The sequence below is a fragment of the Pangasianodon hypophthalmus genome, chromosome 10 (genome assembly GCF_027358585.1).
Source record: "Pangasianodon hypophthalmus isolate fPanHyp1 chromosome 10, fPanHyp1.pri, whole genome shotgun sequence".
Lineage (NCBI taxonomy): Eukaryota > Metazoa > Chordata > Actinopteri > Siluriformes > Pangasiidae > Pangasianodon > Pangasianodon hypophthalmus.
The window spans coordinates 5,720,907-5,748,603 of NC_069719.1; the positions used below are offsets into that span (position 1 = coordinate 5,720,907).

A 27,697-nucleotide genomic window follows, 5' to 3' on the forward strand; every position below is an offset into this window, starting at 1 on the left:
TGTAAGGGTTTGCTTGTAGTGAGAGTTGGTTTAATGATTTATAATCGAACAGAACTGTTAGAGAAGCTTGGCTAATACTTTCCATTGGTTTATAAGCACACTCAGTGTGTAGTAGTATAACTGATAACCTCATCAGAAATTTTATTAAATAAACGGCGTGTACACACACACACACACAAATTTAATAACTGTATCTCCCCTAAAAGTGAATTTACTTTTGTTACTATAATAACCAGAGGTACCGGGATGAATGAGATCCTTAAATCAACGTCTGTGGCTCTTAAATCAGTAAAGCGACAGAAGTCTTGTTTCATTGCTGTTTTCTCAGTTCCCCGTTCAACAGTTTTTTTTTTTTGTTGTTGTTTTTTTTTTCCCTTCTTGACACTCTGAGGGTCATAATGTTTTATCCACATTTTTATTTCTTCATACTAGAAATGATTAGTGCACATTGGAGACCTCAGAGTGTACCCATGAAAGACTTGAAAATATTCCAATCTTCCGATACTCTTGAAATTTTTTAATTTTGTGGCTTATTTTTGTCCGATTCTTGTACTTTGAAATCAAAGCCCCGAGCTCTTGAGCTGTCAGCGCCATAATTGGATTCTCTGTGTTAGCATTGAATCCGGAGTGAATACCATCGCGGTCTCCTGCGAGTTTCGATTCACAGCCTTTCATACATCCGTTCTTTTGCTTGTCCACCATTCCTCTTTTTTTATCGAGTCTTATTTCACGGTTTTTCACACATTATAATGTTGGCGGCTTCTAAATACGAATGAATCGCAGCACAATTACGTTTCTTAACAGAATAGCTGGTGCAATTATGAAACCAGAAAAAATAATAATTGATTATTTTGGCGGAAATGTGTTAATGTGTCTTTAGTCGAAAGCATGAAATGGACATTTTGTAGCTTTTGAAAAGCCCTTATTTGCATGCTGCGTATTGAAGCCACACGTTGTGATATGTTTGGAAGAATAGCAGCCTGATTCACTTAACATCTTCGATGTTCATTCTGTTCACATTTCTTTTAGTTGGCTGCCTGAATCATGATGATTAGTGCAGGCGTAATGTTTGCGATGCAATTTTCCATCTATACTTGTTTTTTCCTTGCTTTGTAAAAATGTCGTTGTTATCCAAAATTTGGGTGTTAGACTATTGTGTTAAATGTGGTGTGGTGTCCTAGCAAATTTTTTGATGGCGCATAAAAGGCCCAATGTTTATATCACTCTTGAAAATCTCAGATGAAAATTTGTTTGCTTGTGTCTCTAGTTACCTGTTCTAAAACACTTTCTAGAAACTCGTATTTACATGTTTCATTTCAACTAAGGCCAAGCCTAGTTTCCAATGATGGTGCAATTTCCTATCCAAACATTTTGCTTTATTCAATTTATTATTTTACGCTATATAACAATAAAGTCTCTGTGATGTCCGGTGCAGACGTAAAGCTCTGGTGCCTCTTTCTCACTTCGAGCTGAAATTAACTGATTAAAATTTTCAAAATATGTATTTCATAAATGATTTTTTTTTTCCTTTTCCAATTGGTCAATTTTCCTTTTTCATATCATTCAATTTCACCAAAAAAAAAATGGTCTCAGCATTCTTCAAGGACATAGAAAGTAGGATAATGAGCTTAAGGTTGAACTTCCCTTTTGTTCGCCATTTTGAAGATTAAAGAAGGAACGTTTTCTGATTCGCCCAACCTTGAGTTGATACACTCTTCAACACGATGGTCTGGAACTAAACTCACATTCTCTCAGCATTGCACTCTTGTGTCTTGTCTGTTTTGTTGTTTTTTTTTTAGTCAAAGACAGATTGTCTGTAGTGTGTATGTATATTAAACAGTCCAGCAGGTGTCGATTGTATAATCCGTGTTTTCCTGTTTGTTGATAGTTTCATAGACGTCCTTCTGATCCCAAACCCAAGGGCAATTAGCACTCTCTTTACACTACGTCTTATAGAGAAGCAGCGTGTTCGTGGGGGTAAAAAGAAACCTGAGTAGAGAAACGTGAATGCAGGCAGACCCATCACTGTTACCACTGCTATTGTGTTATTAATTCAGAGCATCGGGGGTGAGGATGCGCCCAAGACGGAGGGGAAGAGAGAAAAAAAAAAACCCAGCCGGTCCTCCCGCGCTCCTGTGCTCCTCTCTTTGAGAGCAGAATGTGTTGGAATGCTCTCTGCCTCTTTTCACTGGCCCCTTTGAATAGAGTCCTTTTTTAGTATTTCACACCGAGGTGTCCTTAGGGGCGTGAGGTCAGGCTAGCAAAACAGCTCCTAGGGCTGGATTAGCACCAATTAACGTCTTAGCGCACAATGGGGCCTGGCAGCCCCGGCTCTGACCCGCGCCACTGTTCGGTGCCCAGCCCTCGGACCGCGCCACTCCAGCTCAAGTGTCCCGCGAGGGGCGGGCAAAGTTTTTCAAGCCTAATGGGAAATGTTGCTACTTCACACCATGTGAATGTATAGCCATTTTTTTTGTGATCTTTATTTTGCGAGGCCCTCTTCACAAGGCTCTGGCCGCTCTCTCAGTGAAAGAGTGCCATGGGATTGGCTCATATTACTAAGGTGTGGAGTTTCTCCCTTTTGTTACATGTTTAATCACAGAAAGTTCCTTATTTATTTGTGTAATATCTATATCACTTCTTTAGAATTCATATCTAATACAAATAGAGTTGCACCATTATCATCTGGTCTTCAGCTAGATGTTTTAGGTTTTCTTCTCTCTCTCTCACACACACACACACACACACACACACACACACACACACACACACACACACACTTGTTGTATTATAAAATGGTTTGGATTATTTAGTTTGATTTAGTTTTTCCATCTATTCCCGGGCCAATAAGTTGAAGAGGACTCTTAACCATAGTTCCATTGCCTTATTTTAAGCTTTAATGATCTAACACAAGGCCTCAGCATTGGAAAGGAGTCTTCTTGTGTTGTAAGATTACTGTTAGTGTTTTTTTTTTTTTTTCCTTCTTTTTTTTCTTTTTTCCCCTTTGCCCATTAGCAGTGTGTGTTGTGTTTGTAGAGGTGGATGTTTAAGAGGTTGATGCACAATTATATAGTGGCAATTTTCCTACATCATAATTATGATCACATCTTGGTAAATAGCCATATGAATCTCTTTTGAAACATATGGACAATTTGTAGGGTAAGTGTAGCTATTAAGTCCATTTTATAAACACATCCGTCGAAAGCATGCACTGCAATTTGTCAGGCACTCGCTCAAAAGGAGGCGTAGAACAACAAAAAAAGTAATGTCTTGAAAAATGTTGGAATGTCCTGAAAATGTGTATTTTGTGCATTTGTAAAAGGGCATTATGTGATGCCAGGCATGATTAGACCAGTGTTTTCTTTTAGAGTGATAATGATAATTATGAGGCTAATCTTTTATTTAAAGCAAAATGTGCACTGTGGAGATTCAGGCAGTGATGGCTTTAAAAAAAAAAAAAAAAAAAAAAAAGAGCCTTTTGCTTTCATTTAGTTTGTTTTAGGTCGCGTATTCTGTAGAGGATTTCAATATTTGCAGCTGAATGTAGACTAAATGCAAATGTGGAACTAGATTTACTTTCACCTGTGTGTTTAGGATTTTATCCTTGATCTGTCTTTTGGTTTAAGAGTTAAGCTTTGAATGCATAGTGTTTTTTTTTTTTTTTTTTTTTTTCTTTTTCCCTCCCATACTTCCCACCGTAATTTTTTTTTCATCTATTAAAAGCAGCGTTTTTGAAAAACCCCAATCCTGAATTGTGCCGTTTGGGATGAACTTCACGTTTAATCTAAGACTCGAGTCATTCAGAATTCAGAACAGTCATTAATCAATATCATTTGATCCTGAATGAAAGGTATAAATAGCTCTATACTGTGTGTATGCTTCATCTTTACCTACTCACTCTGAAGAGGTGTGTGTTATACGTGTAAGCTTTAGAGGAAGACTGAGTTGGGAAAATACTTCTGATCTTGTCGATCAAGAGCCTAAACACTGAAACATGAATCATCTTTCTCTTTGGTTTCAGTGCTTGTGTTTCTGTCTGAAGTGGAGAGTCTGCTTTGGAACAGTAAAGTGAATAAAGCAGTTTCTCTGTGGTTGGTTTTTTTCTCCCCACACGTGTACACAAATGAACAAGCTTAGCAGACCCTGAGACAAAAATATGTTTAGGAGAGACAGCAGGTGAGGATGTCACAGGAAGTGCAGTGTAACAAATAGACTTAGAACAATTATATTGTTTCATCCTAGATCTTTTATAAAAAAAAAAAAATTAAAAAAAAAAAGCAATAGCATTTGACCAGCTGCTAACTATTAGCTTTACGAAACCTGGACGCCATTCTTCATTCGTCTCTTAAACCATCCAAACTAATAATGACGTCTGCCAGATTTACTAATCACAGTAATTCCAAACTGACTGATTCAGTGTTTTCAGTTCTTTTTCAGGATTTCATGATTCAGGATAAACTTAGCCAGATTAAATTGTTTGCGATAACTGCATACTCTTGTTTCACCTGAAAATAGCAGCTATATCAAGGCTTGAACAGTTGGCTAATGAGAATAATACAGGAGCCTGAAGAGGCCATTAAAAGATTTCTTATTTTTGTTATGCACAGTTTAGTTTATTGTTACTGTGGGATATTAAATCAGAGACATGACGTGCTTGTGCAGGATTTAGCTACTGTATTCGTGCTCAGTTGTCGGTTTATTTTTACTCGTGTAAATTAATTCACCATTTTGAGCAGACCTATAAAAACATTTATAATATAGCCCTACTGTTATGCTGTGGATGGTATATCTCTCATTTCCATGCTAGCAATAAATATATATCTATACACACACCACCGTAGCGGAGCTTTACGTCAGCTGCTCTGTTTAAGTCGCAAATGCTTGTTTAAATCACAAGAGCCCAAATGTAATTAATTCAAGGACTCACAATAGCAATTACATGAACAACCTCCATTTGGTAATCACACAATGTGTTTAGTAATTTATTAAATAAAAATACATGATTTAATGGATTATATAATAGTTATAAATGCACAATTTAGTCATGTCTCCGTTGAATGAGCATGATCCTGAGCTACAGCGTTAAAGAACAGACAAAAATCCAGGATCAGGTCAAATGGACACACAGTGCAATCCAGCTAATTTAGTCATTCACGTATGAAGAACAGGTCTGAAGGCGCTTTAAATTAAAAATGATCTAAGCAACAGTGATGCCAAAGAAAGAACAGCTATATATGTGGCTCAAATCGAACCTGTAAAATAGCTTTTAATCCACCGAGATTGTGAGTTAGAGCACTTGTTTTGTGCTGTAGAGTAAAAGTCATGTTCTAATGAGGTGAAAGACTTGCTGTGTGGGCATATGGATTTATCAAATAAACATGCCATGCGTAGGGTTGTGTAGCTTTCTCAGTGCTTAATTCATCTGATAGTTATCACTTTCTCTTTCATTTCCTTTTAAACACACACATCTAGCTTCACACATATCATGTAGGTTAACAGAGTTGACTGAAAGAAAAATCTTTCCATCCCCTCCGCTTTTCTCCCTCCTTCCTGGCCTAGGTTACTAATTGGACATAACGTGCAGGTGTGTGTGTGTGTGTGTGTGTGTGTGTGTGTGTGTGTGTGTGTGTAGCAGTGTGATTGTGCTCTGGCTGGTTATTCAGGCTAATTAGAGGCAGTACGGCTGCTCCCCGTCGGGCCATGTATGCTTGTTTCCTCCAGCCTTTGATATCAGGATGCAGCCTGACGCCCCCAAACAAAGCACGACACATTGATGCGTACACACACACACACACACACACACACACACACACACACTCACACACACACACTCACACACACACATACACACATTCATCACATCCAAAACCTGACACATCCAATCTTAATGGTTGACCTAAAAATAAGTCTGAGTTGACCTTTGTTCATGTGTCCCCCTCCACCCCCAAACACACACACACACACACACACACACACACACACGTAGACACAGATATTAGGAGACAGAGATACAACACATTGGCTCCAGTGTCAGAGCCGGTAATGTTTTCCCAGAACGAGTGAAAAGCCAAAGTGAGGACCGCGCCCGCTTCTGCTCTTCAGCTATTGTCAGACCTCCTGCTGCTAATGATGGCCCACCCAGGATACACACCTGCCAAAACTGTGTGTGTGTGTTTGTGTGTGTGGTTTGCAGTTCAACAGTGAGGCGTTTAGTTTTTGTTGAATTGTTTTGTGAATACTAAAAGAGACATTTGAAACATCCGAAAACATTACTGCAGGAATGAATCAATTCAGTGATTTGTTCAGAAGAATTTCACTTCACAAACACATGAAAAGTATCCAATTTAATTTTATTGACCAGTGCAGTACGTTTTAAAATATAATATGTATAGAATATACTTGAATTTTCACAATAAATATGAATGTTAAACTTAGCAAAAGTCTATTGAAAAGTAAAGAGCTGAAAAAAACGTATTGATCCCAGAAGGGAACGTCAAATTTTCCATTATGGCAGCGTTTAAACTGTTTTGGTTTGCTTTGTAACAAAGTACGAGGGTGAGGGAAACGAAAAACTTTAAATGTGTGGCATAATCTAGAATTTTTAGAATTTTTCTTTCTAGAGGAATCCAGACACTCTTTAATGAAGCGGAGAATGTGTAGAAAAATGGTATGCTTTTGTAACACTTATTAACAATAAACAGCACCAAATAAAAATAAAATAAATAAAATAAAATTTTCATTTGACTCACCCTCATGAGAGTAAAATAAAAAGTACATTAGTGCACTTCTTGATATTAAATATTTAATTAATGCATATTGAATATTGCACAAGTAAAGATAAAGATGGAGACAAATAGGCTGAAAATGATCCTGCTAATGTATTACTAACTCACAGATTATAGTGTACGCTATATAGTGAGCTTATCAAGTGAACAAGGTTCATTTGGAGAAATGAGAAAAAAAGATGGGGTCTCGGATTACTTAAGGAATTTAAATTCGATCTAAATATCAGCTGCAGGAAACACTGGCCTGTGTGTAGAGGAACTAAGATAAACTAGAAACATTACAGTTTATAATAAAATGGCTTTGCTTAGGGAACGTGTGTGTATAGTGTAGCGCTACAGCTGATGTTTGCTATGTCCTCGACAATATACAGTAAAAATCCACAGTATAATTCAATCATTATGTTATTCGTTATATGTTTGATACTGTTGGTATCGATTATTCCTAGCAATTACATCATTACACTGTACAAGATGTACAAGATGACCCCAGGCTCACACAAGCAAGCGACAAGGCAACATTTATTTTCTACCTATATGTGCAACACAGAACCTCCGGCAAGCAGCATGTGATGGTCAAATTAGGTATGACACTGAAAAACACAATAAATCCAAACAATTGGCTCGATTGATTCCAGTCCTGTGGCGCACGTAGTCTGACTTTAAATCAATCCCGCACCCGCACCTTTGGTTCCTACAAGCAATTAGTTCCCAGTTATTGTCTTGCAAAAATGGAAGACAAACACATAACCGTGATCTAACCCTATCATACGTCTCGTTAAATGTGGATAGAGACATTATGAAGGAAACACAAAGCTTGGAAGGAAATAGCAGAGAATGTGCCTAGTGAGTACAGTAATCTGTTAGTAATCTGTCAGTGTAACTAGTACTGTGCTTAGCATGTAGCGCCTTATTGAATTTGTGTTTAATTAGTTAGCTTTAGAAGCTGTATATAGCTCCTACCGTTTCTCATCGGGACACTGGACAGTCTACGTAGGGTGAAGTATATTGAACATAAAGTGACTTGAGTGTGAAAAATCACCAAGTCCATACATGTAGTGTATGTAAGACTACATACACATAAGGTTTAACTATACAAAAAGTCACATTCTAAGCCAAAGAGGCATCGCTTTTACTCTAGCACTGTACATGTTCCTCGACTGATGATGGCTGGCACAGGTCCGATCCACTCTCCTGGGTCGAAGTCAGAGATGCTTTTGCCAAGATTGTTACATTGCCACTGCAATTTCTCTGTGAACCTCAGTGCCATCTCTCTCTCTCTCTCTCTCTCTCTCTCTCTCTCTCTCTCTGTCTCTCTCTCTGTCTCTCTCTCTCTAATGCCTGTTATTTCTGATGCATTTTACTTGGAGTTTTTAAGGCTGATATGTGACAGGCGTGTTACGGAAAGCCTGAAAAATTGGCATTTCACCGTGTCCAAGCCAATCGGGCCGAGTTTGGTGAAGCATGGACCCTTTACACCTGTGAAGAGGGGACTGTAGGACCGTCCTCCGCCATGCCATTGACATTTGCACAGGAAATTGTAATTATAATACTTGTAGAAAGGTTGCTGTGTGCAATTAGATGCACAGGTGTCGTGTGAGAGCGAGGAGTCATTGCCATGGGACTGACTCATGGCTCTTATCAGTAGAAGTAGACAGGAAGTAGACAGGAAGAGGAGTGTTCAGGTTTCCTAGTGCAGTCGGAGATATTCTCAGGTTATTCCGAATGGCTGAAAATGAAGTGATTTATTTCTTCCCCATTTCATAATGCTAATCACTGTCTATTTTATCCTCAGCTTACTCCACTGTCTCGGGTGTTAATGGGCCTCTGGTCATCTTGGACAACGTCAAAGTAAGAAGCATTTTATTTATTTATTTGCCATTTTTAAAACATTTACAAATCAGCAGTATGAATTGTTTGGATTTGGGAATTTGGAGACGTGTTTGTTGGAAATGTTATCACAGGCACCCTTGCGAGCTCAAATACCGACTACTTTTTATAGTCAGGTATTTGAGCAGTTAGCAAGAAAAAGGCACAAGTTACGAATGAAGGAGGAAGAATGTAAACCAGACTCGCAAGTGGCGTTCACACTATCGTCACGAAATTGTGAAGTCGAATCTCGATGATGCCACAGCTGTCCGTGGCCCGGGATTCCAAGAAAGCAAAACCATCTGCGCTTTTTGTGTGGGAGGAATGGCCTGCTCTCTCCCCTGTCAATCAGAGTGACACTAACCAATCACTGGTGTCTGTGAGCTCATGTATGCGGAAGAGGGCGGGTAGCGTTTTCCTTTTTTGATGCAGCATGAGCAGCAGTTAGAAAAGATGTGGAGGCTGGCTTCACATGTCTCGGAGGAAGCATGTGTTTGCCCTTACTCTCCTCAGTTGGTAGCTGTCATGTGATAGGGGAGAGTTAGCTAATTGGGGTGAAAATGGGTGGGGCAAAGAAAGAATGTAAATCAGAAAGTATCTGAGAATAGTAGCTAGCTACTTTTGCATACTACCTAGCTTAATGTTAGATAGCTCACTAGAACAAGCTCACAGCTAGATGATAATAGCTACAGATTACACAGCAACGCTAAGTTAGATGGTGATGATTTCAGCTCACTAGTAAACAAGTTGATTATCTGGCATGTTCAATACAAAAAGCTAACAGCACATCATTCTCGTATCTCGAAATACTGGAACTTGGCTTCACTGACGTTTTGCTGTTGCTTGCCAGCTTTATAAATGTAATTTCTTTTGATTGCTTTGTTTTTGACCACCAGTCAAATTCACTTTCTCAAATTTGTTATTCTTAGCTGTGTAATGGAGGACAAAATGAAAAAAGAAAAAGAGAAAAATGAGTTATGAAATGCTGCTTTAAAAACATCAGATATCAGTAGCCTATTCCTCATGAATCAGAGGTTAAGAATGTTTTTATTTCCTGATTTTTGTGTCTCCTCGCTTCTTTGCTCTCTAGTTTCCTCGCTATGCAGAGATCGTCCACCTCACCCTGCCTGATGGCACTAAGCGGAGTGGACAGGTGCTGGAGGTGATCGGCAGCAAGGCTGTCGTTCAGGTGAGACTTCGGGAATGGGATGTGGTTGATCGATTCATTCGCTGTTGTATGTCATGCTTAAGATTTATTCCTAGGATTAACCCCTGCTCGTCGCTAAAAGTGGCTCCGTGAATCACGGGTGAATAAATAAACATCATATCACGATTCTAATGGACATTTCTATGCTACGTGATGTGTATCACAGTGTAGGCTTGCTAACAAACTGCCAGCAAAAAAAAATTGTAAATCTATTTTTTTTTAAAAATTAAACAATTTTAAGATTAAGTACAAAATTTTAACGCTGAATCAACTACTTCCAGTTAATTAGTAATTATGAAAAAAAAAATAGAAATTAAAATATATCACAACATCCATGAGTCTCGTCTCAGAAAAGTGTATTATGAAATAATTTATCTCAATATCAATATTATATTGTCATATCACCCACTCTTTATAACACATTTTTGCTCTAATAAAGACTTAGTAGGGTGTAGGGTAGGCAGTGTAACAAAAATATATCACGATTCTCGAGTGTATTTCTACAATACACGATATGTATCACGATCAGTAGGTTTGCAGACAATTTCCCTGTAGTATTGCGTTAAAAAAAAAAAAAAAAACATTTTAATGATACTTTATTTTTATTTAATTTTTTTTTACATTAACCAAAAAGTACATTTCTGGGGAAAAAAAATAAAGTCAAAATATTTAACAATGAAAAGAAGCAGGTAAAAAATTCTGTGAAATTTAACATCGTACAATTTAAAGATTAAGTACCCAATTTTAATCACCAGCTACTTCCAGTTAGTTTGTAATTATATATTTTTTTAAAAAATGTAAAAGATATCACGATCTATGATATCTCAAAAATCGTTATTATGTAATAATTATTATTATTACGTAATTTCGGGGTGGGCGATATGGCAAAAATATCATATGACGATTTTTTTCAGGCAGGATCACGATCCATGATATTATCACGATTCTTTTTCATGTTGGTTTTTAAGAATATTTTGCAACTTACTGAGCAGTACAGCTCAAACTAATTTCCCTGTTTAAACAATATACCCCTTCAAGGTAACAAAACCTAGAGGAAAAAAGAATGACAGACCATTTAGGCCAAAGTACCTTTTCGAACAGATTTTAATCAAGTGTGCAATTCTGCAGAGTAAGAACATTCAACAAGAATTTTGACATTGTTTACATTTGAAATGGTTTATGGACATATTACCGATGTTGAATTTTTTTTTAGGGACCAACTCCTCCGTGTTTTCATACATGCCGCTACGTCGCTAAATAGAGTGCCGCAGGAGTGAGTCGTCAGTCCCGGAAATGAGTTAGCATTTTTGCACTTGTGGTTCCATCGTCCCGAAATCAATGGGTTTTTGGTTAAATGCCTGAAATAAGGCCTGTGGTTAACACAAGCTCAAGATATTTTCACGTTTTATTCTATGACACAAAATACGTCCGTAATACCCCACTCGTGATTTTTTTAAAGCTTTTAAGTGTCTTGAAAAAGGTAGTTGCTAACAAGTGGCTAAATTGTACTACAGAGGATGTTGCAGACATTAAACGTCATCACGCGTGTACATGTACAAACAAACAGAATTTTCTCCAAAATAATGCAACATGGACACGTTCCCAAAAAAAGTAGGGGGCAGATTCATCCACAAAAAAGAGCCCGGTGGATCTTATGAGGGAACATGTTTTTAAATAAAGAGTGAAAGAGTTGTCAGAAGCTTAGTGCTGGTGATGCTGAAGTCATGCGACTGTGGTGTAATTCGTTTATAGCCTAACTTTATCTTTTTACTTCTGGTGATTGTATTAAGGCTTCAAAATTCCTAAAAGTTGTATTCATTTGTGAAGATTATCTTGATGAAAAAAACATATAAGAACCATCAACTTCTGTTGGACACAGAGCTTATTTTCTGCAGTAAACTAAAAGCCAATGGAAAAATCCTATTGGCTTTTTGTTGAGGGAACCAGAGTGATGCTAACTTAAATACGTCATTCCTGCGGCACTCTATAGTGGATGTGAAGGCACATCACGCTGCATGTTGGGACGGGGCGCCAGCAATAGAACTGCAACTGATAGAATGTGCACGATCTCTCTGTAAAGGCAGCTTGTGGAGAGCTTTTAATAGTTTACGGTCTAATATCTTTATATTGCACACCCCTAACAACATTTTCAACATTTTACAAGTTAATTGATTAAGTACAGAACTGTATCAGATCAGTTGCTTCCAGTCAGTTTATAATTATTTAATTTCCTCTTTTAAATTTATTTAATAAAATATATCCGCAATATTTTAGAAACCCATATTATGACATCATTTATCACAATATGCGAGAATTCTCAGAAGCTTTACACATACCGACCCTGATTTTGAAATAGTGCTGCATGTACTGCTTCAGCCATTGTGATATTTTGTAATAAGGGTTTAGCCAGAGCACACCATGATGACCAGCTTTTCAAGTGACTGTTGCTCATTCCAGCCTGTGTGGATTTTCCCATGTGGAAGTGGCAAGGGGAAGTGTGTAGAGGCTGAATCATTTCCCCAGATAGTTCTTTAAATTGGTTATACAGGATCCTGTGAAACAGTTTGCCAAAAGAGTTTTAAATTATTATTTGGTGGAAAAAAAGATACACACATTTGAAAGCCTTGGAAACAAACGTTTACACAGTTTCATTGAAACACATTCAAAGAGGATAAATTGTTTTGCCATTATTTATTCTGTGCACAAGTCCTTGTGTAACTCAGAGAAGGTGGTATTGGCTTCCATACGTCTGTCTTTTGATCAGATAAAATATGTCAGGTTGCAGGTTCAGACCCTCTGTGTGTGTGTGTTTGTGTGTGTTTGTGTGTGTGTGTGTGTGTGTGAGAGAGAGAGAGAAAGTGTGAAGTAGATTGAATAGAGAATATTCTTCAATATTGGACATCTCAACTTGGATGAGAAATATTCCTCCTGAGGTCACCCTTAAGAAATGCTACTGTGTGGTGTGAGATGTTGCTGTGTGGGTTGTGTTACTGCCTCCTGATCTTTTTATTCAGAATAGCGTGGCGTTTCATAAGCTGAATTTTTAGTCAGAACTTTAAGGGAAGATTTTTCGATGGCTGGACTCTGAGGTTTGGTTTGCGATCGGCAGGTGTTTGAAGGGACCTCAGGGATCGATGCGAAGAAGACTGCATGCGAGTTCACGGGTGACATCCTACGCACGCCTGTGTCTGAGGACATGCTGGGTAAACACACACACACACACACACACAGTACAGCCGACTTCTTTAAAACCACGTTTTAGTCCTTTAAGTTTTTTCCTTTAACCTTTCTTGACTTAATAATTCCCATTCAATGGATTCCATCAACTTTATTTAAAAAGATGCCCTAAACTCAAAATACTTTGTAAATGCTCGTATCCTCTCTCTGACTGGCTGATTATGGTTATATCGATTAGTATTTGAGTCAGGTTTGTTTACGCAAAGCTGCATTCATATTTTTCCAATAAACACAAAGGCTTTTCTAGGGTTATGCTGCATTCAGCTTACCTCATCAGTAAAGTGGGAAGTCAGAGCTTGGATTTTTATTCACTGTGCGTTCGAGCTACAAAGTGAGAGGAAGAAAACATGGACATCTCCATGTTCGTCTTTCGTTAGCAACAATCTAGCCAGCTAACTGTGAGGGATGTTTATTTTCCTTCTAAAATTACATTATACGACCTTTAGTCCAATGCAGCATTAATTATGGAAAGCTAGCAAATTCTGTGTTATCTGAACACTTGGCTAATGTTAGTAATGGAGAACATTGTAGTTGTTACTGTGAAATAATTTTGAGTGGTTTGGCTGCTGTTCAGTAAATTGTTTAACATGACAGTGCAAATCAAGCAGATACTAGAGTTAGTTTAGCTTTTAAAGACAGCAGGAGGACATGGGATATTTCCAAATAGCATATTTATATACCCTTGCATCAAAAATGTATCAAATAGTTTATTAAGCTACATAGATTATTTTGATGGTTCAAAATGAACAAGAATGATATGTATTTCTAATGGTGTGTATTGTTTTTTCTGTTTTGTTTTTTTGTCTCAATGTTTTAGGACGTGTATTTAACGGCTCAGGGAAACCCATCGACCGCGGCCCAAGCGTTCTGGCTGAGGACTACTTGGACATCATGGGTATGCCAAATTTTCAGTTCCCTCACTTTATCTTGTGCAAGTTAATGAATATTGTACACACAGAAAGGAGATACATTACGTTTGCTCTGTTATGCTATGGGGGTGTATATTTATTTTACTGCTGTGGTTTAGCTCCACTTGTCATCTTAGAAGGAAGTGTCACTTCAAATCAATACAAAGTTCTTCTGACTGATCTCCTTTATCTTATGATGAAACCTTTCTCTCCTGGTGGGTGTGGTCTCAGGATGACTCCACCCCCATCCACAGGACACAAGAGCTCACTGAATGGTTTGATAAGGATGAATATGATGTAAATCATATGCTATGGCCTTTAGTCACCAAATCACAGCCCTATTGAGCACCACCTATGATTGCATAGAATGACTGTTTTATACGTTACACTGTTCTTATTCTTTTTTACGGGCATAGCACCATAATGCCTCAGCTGAATGTGAATTGGGTGAAAAAAACACAGATGAATGTGTAGATCTGTCTGATTAACTCTTTGTATATGAAAACATCAAAAGCCATGGATCTTGCCTAATTTTCTACCTTGTGTCACATTCAAAGTAAAATGTAATCTCAAGTACAGGCTTGCATGATATTTGTGAATGTGAGGCTATTGAGGAAGCTACCTAATGTCCTCTTTATACAGAAGAACTCAAACATAAGTGTTTTCCATATTCATAGTTATGTTCTAACTGACCCTCCCGTAACCTCTGACCTTTCCAAGGCCAACCCATCAACCCTCAGTGCCGTATCTATCCAGAAGAGATGATCCAGACGGGCATTTCCGCCATCGATGGCATGAACAGCATCGCCAGAGGACAGAAGATCCCCATCTTTTCTGCTGCTGGTCTTCCACATAACGAGGTGTGTGTGTGTGTGTGTGTGTGTGTGTGTGTGTGTGTGTGTGTGATTAACTGCGAGTTCATTTAGGCTCAAGCTTTAACACACAGATTACACTGAAGTTAAATAAGTGTTGATGTTAAAATATCATATCGCAATTGCTAATGGACGATAAAATAGATAAAATAGGTATTTTAAAATAGGTATTTTATGATAAAATAGGTATTGTCTCATAGTATGACAAAGCAAACAGTTTGAAGACATTTTCCAGCTTGCTAGAAGTGGCTTTGCAAGTAATCTTACATATCTGATGAACATCATTGACGTTCATCTGCAAACACTGGCTGTTCCATACTGCCATTGTGAGTGTAGTGAATGAACTGGAACCATAGGAGCAGTAGTAAGAAGAAAGAAGAATGCGGAAGTGTTCGTATAATGAGCTCATTGCTTCACTTTTTTTTTACGGCTTGCAACATTAAAAACAAATACTACTGTATAAATACAAAATCATCTAATAACAAAAAATTATTTATCAACGATGTTTACATGCACTAAAAGGTAATCTGGTAACAGGAAAGCTCAGTAGACAATAATCACATCTCCAGCTGCTCTTTAACCCAGCAAACATTTTAAACAAGGAGCTGTCTTACTGGCAAAAGTTTATTTGGGCTCTTCTATCAAAGCGTAGACTGACTAATGTAGTTAGCCAGATAATCTGTGTGACTGCTAAGGTTTCAGAAATGCTAGCGTTATTTGTGAGCAGCAGTATTTTTGGAAGCTGACAAATCTGTAAATAGGAAATTTGGGTAAGTTTAGTTTCTCACAATGCCAATACAGCAATCTTGTCTAAGATTATTACTTGTCACACTGTACAAAATGATCCTGATAAAATCTTGGCCAAATGGTACAACAGACTGTGTGATAACGTGCTGTCCATGTAAGATTATACGATGAAGATCCAACAATCCAACAATAGACCTGCAATTACAGAAAATCACAGTGTTATGCTTATGTCATCAATCAGTGCAGAAAACAGACTCGCATAAACAGAAACAGGCTCTCGGTATCATCGTGTTACACTATGACCAAAAGTACGTGGACACCTGACTATCACACCCGTATGTGCTTTTTGAGCATCACATTCCAGATTTAGTCTCATTTTTGCTGTTATAATAAGCTCCACTCTTCTGGGAAGGCTTTCCACTAGATTTTGGAGCGTGGCTGTGGGGATTTGTGATCATTCAGCCACAAAGCATTAGTGAGGTCAGGCACTGATGTTGGGTCACATTGGGTGAAGAGGTCTGGGGTTAAGTCGGTGTTCAGTGGGGTTGAGGTCAGGGCTCTGTGCAGGACACTCGAGTTCTTCCACTCCTACCTTGGCACACCATGTCTTCATGGACCTCGCTTTGTGCACGGGGGCATTGTCATGCTGGAACAGGTTTGGGCCTCTTAGTTCCAGTGAATGGAAATCGCAACACTAAAGAACACAGACATTTTATAAAATTGTGTGCTTTAGACTTTGTTGCAACAGTTTGAGGAAGAACCGCATATGGGTGTGATGCTCATGTGTCCACAGTGTCCACATACCTTTCTCTATAAAGCGTATTCTTAGAGAAAACACTTCTCATCCACTGTCTTGGCACTTTATCGGCTGCCACTGAGCCCATGTCACAATTATCAAATTACAACCAAAGAATTCTTTTACAACATGTAATTTTCTTTGTGACAAAATCTGGCCAAAAGTTGTACAGTGTAAACCTGGCTTTAATTCAGTTCAGGATTAGAGGTTGAATAAATGTAGGATTTTTAAACCTTTTTCTGGAGCACAGCCTCCATGTTATGCAGTCAGACTGAGTGTGAGGAGCCATGTGAAAAACCATAACCATTAAAACCAATAATACTCAATAATAACCAATAACACTCATTAATAACCATAGGATAGCTAGTCTAAATTCTTCTAGACGTCTGTAACCTGGCTTCCATGAACGGAAGCTCGAAGGTGCAATTTGGTGAAATGTAGGCTGCTTGCGGATTATCTCAACCAGACGATAAGATGATTTATTTCTATATCTTGGAGTGAAATTGCCGAGCTCAACAAGGAAATGGGCTTATAGTTGCAGGCTGTGCTGTTTATCACATGGATAATAATGGTGCAGCTATTTGGCCACAGGAAATGCGTCTACATGTGCCCAGCTCTAACCTGCTGCTCTTTATTTCATCCCATTGCTGTGAAGAAGGTACTGTCGTGTGTGTTTGTAAGACAGCACCCCATGATTGCTGTTATTAAGCAGAGGCGCTTTAATTGTTTTCTCCCTGTGGTGCTGCTGCTCTTCAGAACCAAAGTGGGTCAGGGGGACAATTTCCCAAACACACCATGACATTTTTGCGGCATGTCAGCAGGAGCTGTGATGCTTTAGGATATACAAAGAAACCCACAGATGGGATGTAAAAGAAAATGCAGATGTATAAGGCTAATAAACGGAAAAACCTTTATTACATATATAACATGTTTCAAAGCAAGCTTTGCAGGTTGGACGCTAATTATCCGGGAATTGACTTTGATTGCTAGTATTGGTCGCAGTGGACCGTTTTTATTTTGTATGTAATTATTTTGTGTGACATTTTATTCATTCTTGTCATGTAAAGAAGCTACACACAGTGACTGGTTGTTACACTAATATCATGTTACTCCTATTTAACTTTGAGTCCATCTTGGTGTTTGTGTGTGTTTGCACTAAATCTGTAAGATTTACCTTGCTGCATCACCGGTTTTAAAAAAGAAGGTCTGAAAAGAGGCTGGAGATATACTAGACCATGAGGAACATTTAGTATCTTGTGTATTTTGAGTAGGTCAGTTGCCCAGCACTCTTTCTCTAATCTAGCACTCTTTGTACATGAGGTTCAATGACTTTGACTTAAGAAACATCACATTTCAAGCAGATGTGTTTCTCAGTTGTGGTCCTGAACAAAAATGCCTGCATGCAAGTAAAGAGTATATGTATACACATATATGTATAAGGCACATTAGGAACTGGACTACAAAATGTTAGTGTAAGGAACCCACTGACTTTACTGATGCAGATATATGAGGTGGTCTGTGAGAACCTGTTGGATGTCTCTGTGGCTGAATTCTGGAAAACCGCACAACTAAAGTTGAAAAATCTGATTTTGATCGCATCGTCATCAAAACAGAGAAGAGCACCTATACACTCTGTACAGGCAACAGTGCATAAAGTTGTAATATTTTCCATATAATAAAAATACATTCATATCATGAAATTTGGTTAGCATAACTGTATTTTTCAGAACTATATAAAGTAGAAAATGTCAAAATTTGACCATGTGAGGGGTTTTCTCAGACTGCTACTCATTTACATGGATAATTATTAGGTTTAATAAACACCTCAGAGAGAAACAGGTAATTGGGGTCAGAGTGAAGTCATGTGTCAGCTCATGTGTGGAATTTAAAGATACTCATTTCCAGACCTGGAGAAATCTGGAATTTCAGGAAACATTTCAGAAGTACTGATGTTCTGATTGTCAAAGGAAGACCCACATTTCCTCATTTTCTTCACTAATGCAGCTGCCATAATGCATATTGCATTTCATTTTCTTACTTTTTCATGACAGTGTTCTTCGGGGGATTCTCAAAATTTAAATAAATATTTATAGTTTTTACATTTATATTAGAAAACTCTCTTGTAAGAAGGAAATAAATCTGCTAAATACGTTCACACACACAAATAGTATTTTCATGTTGCATTTTGTTCCGTTTGCGTTCAGATTGCCGCTCAGATCTGTCGCCAGGCTGGTTTGGTGCAGAAGTCGAAGGACGTCATGGATTACAGCGCGGACAACTTCGCCATCGTCTTTGCTGCTATGGGAGTAAGTCTATATTTCTCCATGTTTTGCGTTAAGATAAGATCTTTACTGATTCTGAGGAAACATCTTTTTTTTTTTGCCTACACCCTAATTAAGATAAGATTATTTTCCTCTACTGTATTGCTTCCTGAAGTACACTAATTTTTTTATGACTGTACACAGCTTATTTTAAAATTCTGTTTGCCAACTTAATTTATTTTATACACGTACGCAAACGTAATTTCAGCCATGCCTGTTCCTCAGGCAAATTTGGCACTCTCTACCTGTCTGAGGTTTAGTCTTGTCTACAGGAGAAAAATCTGTATGGTGTTTCTTTTTATTTCACATTTATTTATGTTCCCGTTTAGTATTTTTTCACAAGTCACAGTATTTGTGAAACTTTTAAAGTATATCATAAGCGTATACCTTATTATATATAACACATTATATAATTTTATTTATCTCCATACCATTCCCAAACTTTTTTTTTTTTTTTTTAATCATTGTTCTTGTCTTTTTTTTTTTATGCATTGATCCTCGTCCAGTCGTACTACAAGACCAGGTTTCAGCCATATCTAGAAAAGGAAAAAAAGTGCCTTGTTTTATTTCACATTTATCCCCAAAATATCTGTATGTAACTAAGTAATACTGTGAAGTTGTTGCACGTCTCCACAGACTTATTTTTTATTTCTGCAAATCTTTTCCTTAAAGACTTTTTACATCCTCTTTTAGAAAAAAATACATAAATATCAAAAGCTAGGTCTACATACTTAAGTGTATATAAAAAAAAAAGCTGTTGTTTAGTCCCTGGGCAGACTTTAGTGTAGTTGAAAGGCGTTACTCGTGTCTAGACACAGAGGAAAAAAAACTGTGTGTGTCCAGCCTTGTGACTTTAATCCTCCCATTAACCCTCCCTTAACCTCCCACACACCCAACTCTAAGCGTGTGTTACTGTCGCCTCATTGGGCACAGTCTGTCCTCTCAGAGAGGCATTAGACGGGTCAGGTGTCCCGTTCACCTGCACATTGAGGTGTGAAGGGCTTCCATTAACCTGAGCAAGTAATGTCACTGACCTGGGCTTCTGCTCCTGGTTTGGGTGTTTGTGCTTAATGCGTTCTGCATTCAGCACATGTAACACTATACCCTGATTTCATGCTCAGGCCGGCTGAAGTGTTAAACCTGTTTGAGAAAGGTGCGTGTTTTCCTCCAGCAGGAAATTACCTTGTGTAGGGGCTTATTTGAATAGTGTGAGGGGTTTAGGGTATTGGTGTGCAGAGAAAGGGTGGAAATCCCAGCATTCTCAATGAACAGGATATTAGAAATGTGTTAAATCTTATACTGCTGTTGTTTCTAAGTTGCGTAATTTAATTGCAATCTCTTTCAGGTCAACATGGAGACTGCCCGGTTCTTCAAGTCGGATTTCGAGGAGAACGGATCCATGGACAACGTCTGCTTGTTCCTGAATCTGGCCAACGACCCTACGTGAGCAAATTCAGACTTTCATTTTAGCCACAGATCAGTAACATAGAGCTTGATTTGTTGTTGAGTGAAATAATAAGAATGAAAGCGCTTGGCTGTATCATTTGCACAGCCCATTCAAGTGGCATTAGTCTGTTTGAGTTGTGCAAAAGGCTTCCCTAAAAAAAACACTACAAATAATAATGTCACACACACACCTGCATTCTCACTCCAGGATTGAACGCATCATCACCCCACGACTGGCTCTGACCTCAGCCGAGTATCTGGCCTATCAGTGTGAGAAGCACGTGCTGGTCATCCTGACGGACATGAGCTCCTACGCTGAGGCTCTGAGAGAGGTGAGAGACAGGACAGCACCACTGACCTCACCAAATGGCTAGAATTCTGAACAAACCTTTAATTACCATGTTTAGAAAACTCAGATGAGGTGGAAAAGTTAACATATGGAGACTATATGAAGGAATTAGATGATGACATGTATTACAATTTCTTTCTGACTGTGTGTGTGTGTGTGTGTGTGTGGGGCCCTGTTTATTGTAGTTCAGAAATATGCTTAAGCATTTTAATGCACTTTATTAAAACATAGATTTTTGTCATCACAAGTCAGAAATGCGCATTGTCTATGTCACATGATGTCTCAACTTCAACGCAGAGGATTTTCAGTCAGAAAGCACAGTGTAGTTTTCAGTTTTTTCTGTTATTTCTAGACAGTCATTTTCCGTGTACACAACAAAATTTCGGCATGCTAACTAGCTTGCAAATTATTTAGTAATAGAACCTTTATGTAGTAATGGAATAGTTGGTTATATAAGGAATAAAACACTGGGATGTGTGCTGTTATAGTATAATAATCAACAATGGGGTGATATATTCTGACCCTAACAATTTTTTATTTATTAAATGACACCTTGTACTTTTTATCTGTTTGTAGTTACGTTTAATATTGACGAACATCTATGAAACAAGTTAGGTCTTGTTCACTTACGTTATAGCAGCTATAAACAATAGCTTCACCAGCCTCTCGTTTTTTTCCTCTTTGTTGAAAAAAGCAGTTTGTCATGTTACAGAGAAACCGCAGAGAGCCAAAGGATCTAGTGGCCCATAGAGTAGAGTGTCTATAAAATGGCATTTACAGTATTTGGCAGATGCTCTTATCCAGAGCAACAAACAGAAGTGAAAGTACATGACTGACAGGAGGTGCATCCAAACACAATGAAGCAATCTGGACTGGAAGTAAAAATTTGACTATTCACCTTTAAATATCCTTTTTTCCAGTAACATATAGACACTGCCATGTCATGATAAAAATCAGTGTGAGGAAGATAAAAGAATACGATCTATATGACTCCTCAAAACCTTTTCCTTTCACACTCTAATGAAGGGATCTGTAAAAAGCCGTCAGATGAATCAGCCTTTAAAAAGTGTCAAATTATTGCTGAACCTGTTGAATTTGATTTACTTATATAGCCTGATATTGGCTGAGACCCCCCAAAAAACAAAAAAAAATATTCCAAACTGGCCACTGAACAGAAATTAATTAAACATACTGTCGCTGCTTGTGTTTTCATCAAGTCTTATGACCTTGCAACTGCTGTGACTAAACACTTCAATCATCTCCATAACTGGTCGATATAAATTAAAGCATGAATAGAAATGCACCCAGCCACTTCTATGTTAATGTTAATGCTCAAGGATCTTGCACCTTTAAATTACAGAACTACTTATATAATGTAATGAAATGTCATGTGTGAAAGAGCTCTCCTCGTTTAATGCCTTAGAAAGGTCCTCCTAAGCTCATCACGATCTGTAGAAACATTTGTATTGCAGTAAGGAATATATGCCTTACATTTGATTCAAGGCCTGGTAGCTTGCAACCTTTCAGAACTAAAGTTCAAAACTAAACATGAGTTCTCAAGTTACAGAGTCCAGCAGTTCCCTCTCCATTTTCGCCACACTGTCTGGTTTTGTACCCGAATCAGAAACCGTTTATTCACCAAAGGTACAGGCTATAACTGAACATTACTTATGTGAACACTTGGGATGTGCTGTAATGGCAAAATAATCAAGTGAAGTGAGTTGTGGAAAAGTATGGTGACCCATACTCGGAATTTGTGCTCTGCATTTAACCCATCCAAGTGCGCACACACAGTAGTGAACACACACACACACACACGGAGCAGTGGGCAGCCTTTTTTTGCTACAGCGCCCTGGGAGCAGTTGGGGGTTCGGTACCTTGCTCAAGGGTCTCACCTCAGTCGTGGTATTGAGGGTGGGAGAGAGCGCTGGTCATTCACTCCCCCCACCTACAATCCCTGCTGGACCCGAGACTCGAACACACAACCTTCAGGTCCGAGTCTCTAACCCTTAGGCCACGACTGCCCCCACATGAATGAATCACACACAAATCACACACAAATAAAATCCTAATCAAACATTGGTACCACATATTGAATTTACGTGGTCAATAACAAAAAGCTTGAAAATAAAAACGAAAAGAAAAGGAAAAAAGAAAGAAATTAGTCCCAAATATTTACTATAATTACTAGTTGATTGATACATGAAGTGGTGTGATACAGCCTGACACAAAGCTGAGTTCCTGTTACCACCGCAAAAGTTGATTATTTTTCAATAATAGCACACCTTGAAGTGTTTTAGTCCTCTTAAACTAAATTAAACTAGTTTGCAAGCAGTTACAATTTTTATTAATTAAAGAACAACATGTAGTACTTTTTATTCATTTAACATTTAACATTGAGGAACATCCATGACACAAGTTATCACTTGCATTAAAACAGCTATAAAAAGTCGTTCTTTCACTAGCCTCACTTTTCCCCCCCTCTCTCTCGAAGTTCATAAGGTGAAAAAATGCAACTTGTCATGTTACAGAGAAACTGGGTAGCGCAAAGTCCTGAAAGCACAGTTACTGACTGTTATAAAGCACTGACACTGGAGACTTCTTCCGTAAATGTTTAATAAATAATCTAACAGAACACTTCATTATGTCAGCCATTAGTAACCATGTTTTTTTAATCTGTATAAGTTTTTTAATCCATTTTAGGAAACACAAATACTACAAAGAGTGCAATAATATAAACCTGTGATTTGTCTTGCAGCAGAGCTACTGTCAGAACTGCTATTATACAAAAAATTAATCAGCACATTGCTGACAAATCAGATTTGAGAATTCAACAGTGGTATAAATCATGATATTTTTTATATTTAATGATCGATAAAGTATAATCTATTATATTACTTAGAAGGCAGTTGAAGAGTAACTTTCTTCTTATTTTGAACGGATTCGAAGAAGCAGCTAACATGTCCTTTCCTGAGAAGTCTTGAATTCTCTTTACCAATCTAAAATTTTTATATATATATATATATATATATATATATATATATATATATATATATATATATATATATATATATATATATATATATATATATAATATATAAAAGCTGACATCTGAGAAATATGTTAGAACGTTTTCCATTTCCTCCAAAACTAAATTGAGGAAACTAGATGAGTGTATTACAACAGTAACCAAAAAAGTAGGTAAGGATTAAGCTTATTGTATTAGCATGTTGTACATATGCTGATGGTGGATATTGGATTGCACTCTGAGTGAAGGGATCACGTCTACCTTGTAACAAATACTCCTTGCCTGACTCTTGATGATGTGAGTAGTTTTAAGTTTGGTGTAGGGTTTCCTCTAAGCCTTTGCGAGACAGCCTGACTCAAGGGCTTATAATGGAGGGATTCCAAAAAACATCTGCCACTCCATAAACATGCAATATCACATTTAGCCACGAAAGCACATGCCTCTTAGCCTGCTTAAGAGCCGTGACAATGACGAGCGTTCATGAGGAACAATCATAGTCTAAACAGACGGCGGTAATTTCCTAGTGGAAGTGGAAAGCATGAACAGCTATTAACCAGAATTTAGTACATAGACACACGAGAGAAAAAAAGGAACACACAGGATAAAACATTCCTTCCGTCCTATAAAGGTTAAAACATTCCTCGGCCTCATGGAAATACCTTAACGCAATTATCATTTGATGCTCACTGAAAGAGTGTTTTGAATAGATGTATTTTCTTCTTTTTCTTCATGGCAGGCCTTGCTTGCCTTTCTCTTCTAAGCCAGTTATAATCTTTTTGTAGCCCATCACATTTTCCTATTTCACTGTGCCAACTTCACAATACACATTCCAAATAGTTGAGATGCATGTGAAAGCACAGCCGCCTGCAAGCATACGACGGTAACCTTGGAAGATGTTAGCCCCATCAATACAGCCTGTACTGTACACACATACTGGCCTGGTTTTGTCTTTAACCACTCGGAAAGCACTGTAACCTTTTGTAAAGTGGAAGGTCGAGACTTCAGCGGAGGCCGCAATCTTTTGACCCCTCAGAAAGAAAAAACATTGTTTTTGACATGAAGGACTTTTCACAAATTGACTGGAGTTGTGAAATGATGGTTTTCAGCAACAAACACAAACCCAGGGATATCAATAACCCTGCTGAGCGCATGTCTTTCCTATCACATAATTCCACTCGTGAAAGCAGGAGGGTTTATCATATTTCAAAATTTGCCCCAACTAGAAGATGGCAGATTTTACTTGGATCACAGGGAAGAAATGTAAGATTATCTAAGCTGCATAGTGAAAAGAAAACATTTAGAAATAAGTCTGAAACATTAAGTTGCTGTTTAAATGGATTAAATAGTGTAAAATCGCTGGCTTAAATCTGTCAGAAAAATGACATTTTTAGTAAAAACAAGTAACAAGTAATAAGAGTAATAAACTTTTTGAAACAGAAGATCATTCTGGTTTTTGACAAATTTGTGGTTTGCACCATTTTTACCTCCATGTATATTTATAGCTTGGCTCACTGGTAGAAAAGCACTAATAATGCCCATAATATCTTGCCTCTTCTGCTGAGTCATGCTAGCATGAATAATATCTGACTATACATAAAGAAAATCTTTACACCGAAGGTAATGAGTTACTATTATTTTTCTTGATGGTTAATATATATAAGGAAATTCCTATCATAATTTGGATTAATAATGAAGTGAGCCTGGTCATCACTTCTGTGGAAATATTTGATATATAAATACAGACAAAATGTAAACCAGCAATAGAAAATACAGCCGGCCCACAGATTGAACCCTGTAGAGCACTGTGTGCTGTGAGCTGCTCAGGTGTATTTTTGAAAAATAAGATTAAAAAAAAAAAACCTTGTAATATCTAATGAATTTGAAGGCTGCACTCAGGTCTTCAAGAACTTGCTGTAAAGTAAGATCATTGGTTACTTGAAGTAGCACTGTTTTAGGGGTGTTCATTTAGTGCAAGTTTTTCAAAGGGAGCCAGACCATTCATAAAGGCTAATCATGGTGTATTATTTAAGTATATTGAATAGGAAAATAAGTTAAATGTTAATGTCACAGGAGCTATTTAAGTGGTTACAGTGAAGTACAGGCTCTATTGATGGCTGACCTCGCAGACGTTCACACCATCACAAAGTAGCTGAAGGTTACGCTTTCACTTGTGTATAAAATCATCAGGAATGTGTATTCAGTAGTCCTTTCACTGAAACGCAAACATATTTTCTAGCACCCCATGATAGATTCATTTAACATTAAAGAGTGAACAACCGCCCCCTCTCACCCAACCCACTGGCTGAGAACCTCAGTATATTTAATGTACTCTACCTAAATGTTTATGTAGCATGTACATTAATTTTAATGTGTCTGTGTGTATAAGCATAAATTTAAACATGCTTATTATGTGTAAGTGATCGTGTTTACACAATTAGTCCTCATAATTAATACTTACAATTCACAATCGTGTGTAGGTGTCTGCTGCTCGTGAGGAGGTGCCAGGCCGGCGTGGTTTCCCTGGTTACATGTACACCGATCTGGCTACAATCTACGAGCGAGCCGGCAGAGTGGAAGGCAGAAATGGATCAATCACACAGATCCCCATCCTCACCATGCCTAATGACGGTACACACTCAACAACACAAACACACACCCTTTCTTTCTCTATCCTCACCCTGACCATTCCCTATGATGGTGTATATACACGCACACGCACACACACAACATGCCTAAAGTGTGCCATATTTCGCTATGCCCATTGATGAATTGTACACACACACCAACATTCAAGAGGCGTAATGACTGAACCACACACTTCTAGACTGCCAACACCCCGTGTGCAATCATCACCATTTCTAATGACAGCACCACACACACACAAACACACACATCCACACACACTCAACAGCACATTCAACTGGCCAATCAGTAATCAAACGTGCTGCAATAAAGGCAAAATTACCCCCGGCCTTCAACTTTAGCTTCACCACAGGTATTGCCGAAGCCTCACGTGCTACCAACAGAGCAGTTTGTGAGCGAGGTGATGCTTCTCTATCGATTCTCCACTCACAAAAAGAGAGAGATGAGCATTCTCCATTTCTTCGGTTACTATAGAAACATCCTTGTAAAAGATCAGCATGCGTTTCTGAATGGGCGTCCCCCATTATAGCCATATTAGAAAACCTCTCTGTCCCTATTATATACCCCTGTCATACCACAAAAAAAAAAATCACAGCCTTTTAGCGTAGACTGCTAAAATGGTTATTATGGTTTGTAAACGTTGCATCTCGCCTGCTCTGAATCAATATGTGGTGAAAACGGTTGTATGGCATGCCACCATGTGCCCCAAAGCAGCGCAGTTGTCCCAGAACGTGTATGCTATTTCAGTCAGAGCTATTGTCTTTGCTTTTTATCTTATCAGCTTATTACTGTCTGCCCATTTCTAGATATCACTCATCCCATCCCTGATCTGACTGGTTACATCACGGAGGGTCAGGTCTATGTGGACCGGCAGCTGCACAACAGACAGGTGAGATTCTTCATGGGAATACACAGGCAGCATACTTACTCATAAATTCATATTCATACCCAGTGTTCACATCTGTCTCAGATGATCTGATCACAAGTGGACAGCACTAAGGAAGTGTGACTGGGTCCTACTTCTTTCTTATTTCCTTTCTTTCTTCCTTCCATTATTACTTCGTTGCTTCCTTTATTCCTTACTTATATATTTATGTGTATAAAAAGTAATAAAAAAGTAAGGCGTAACACTCTTGGGAGAAATAAGATAAGAAATATAAGTTATATAATAATAAGTTATGTAATAAGAAAATAATCAACAAGATATTGCTAAAGTTATACCACAACAATGTGCCAAGGATTACCATTTTTTGTATAGTAAATAATGATGTCATACTTTTTAAAATCATTTGTATTACATATTACACCTATTGTTGTGGAACATCTATGAAACAAGTTCCTGTTATCAATTATGTTATAGCAGCTATAAACTGTTGTTCCCCTCACCAGACTCTTTTTTTTTTTCTTTTTTTTTTTCTCCCTCTGGAAGTTAATAAGACAAAAAAAAAAATAGCATGTTACAGAGGAACCACAAAGCCCTCTGTCCTAAAGA

General features: G+C 38.0%; 1 protein-coding gene across 1 annotated transcript in view; it reads left to right on the top strand.

The window, feature by feature from the left end:
- Window positions 1-27,697, top strand: part of atp6v1ba (ATPase, H+ transporting, lysosomal, V1 subunit B, member a) — a 42,129-nt gene that overhangs the window by 10,035 nt on the left and 4,397 nt on the right. The window contains exons 2-11 of the mRNA XM_026944222.3: window positions 8,578-8,633; window positions 9,742-9,840; window positions 12,968-13,061; window positions 13,913-13,990; window positions 14,724-14,863; window positions 18,623-18,724; window positions 20,085-20,182; window positions 20,394-20,517; window positions 26,040-26,190; window positions 27,012-27,094. Coding sequence (XP_026800023.1) covers window positions 8,578-8,633; window positions 9,742-9,840; window positions 12,968-13,061; window positions 13,913-13,990; window positions 14,724-14,863; window positions 18,623-18,724; window positions 20,085-20,182; window positions 20,394-20,517; window positions 26,040-26,190; window positions 27,012-27,094 — 1,025 coding nt within the window. The remainder of the gene's footprint in view (window positions 1-8,577; window positions 8,634-9,741; window positions 9,841-12,967; window positions 13,062-13,912; window positions 13,991-14,723; window positions 14,864-18,622; window positions 18,725-20,084; window positions 20,183-20,393; window positions 20,518-26,039; window positions 26,191-27,011; window positions 27,095-27,697) is intronic.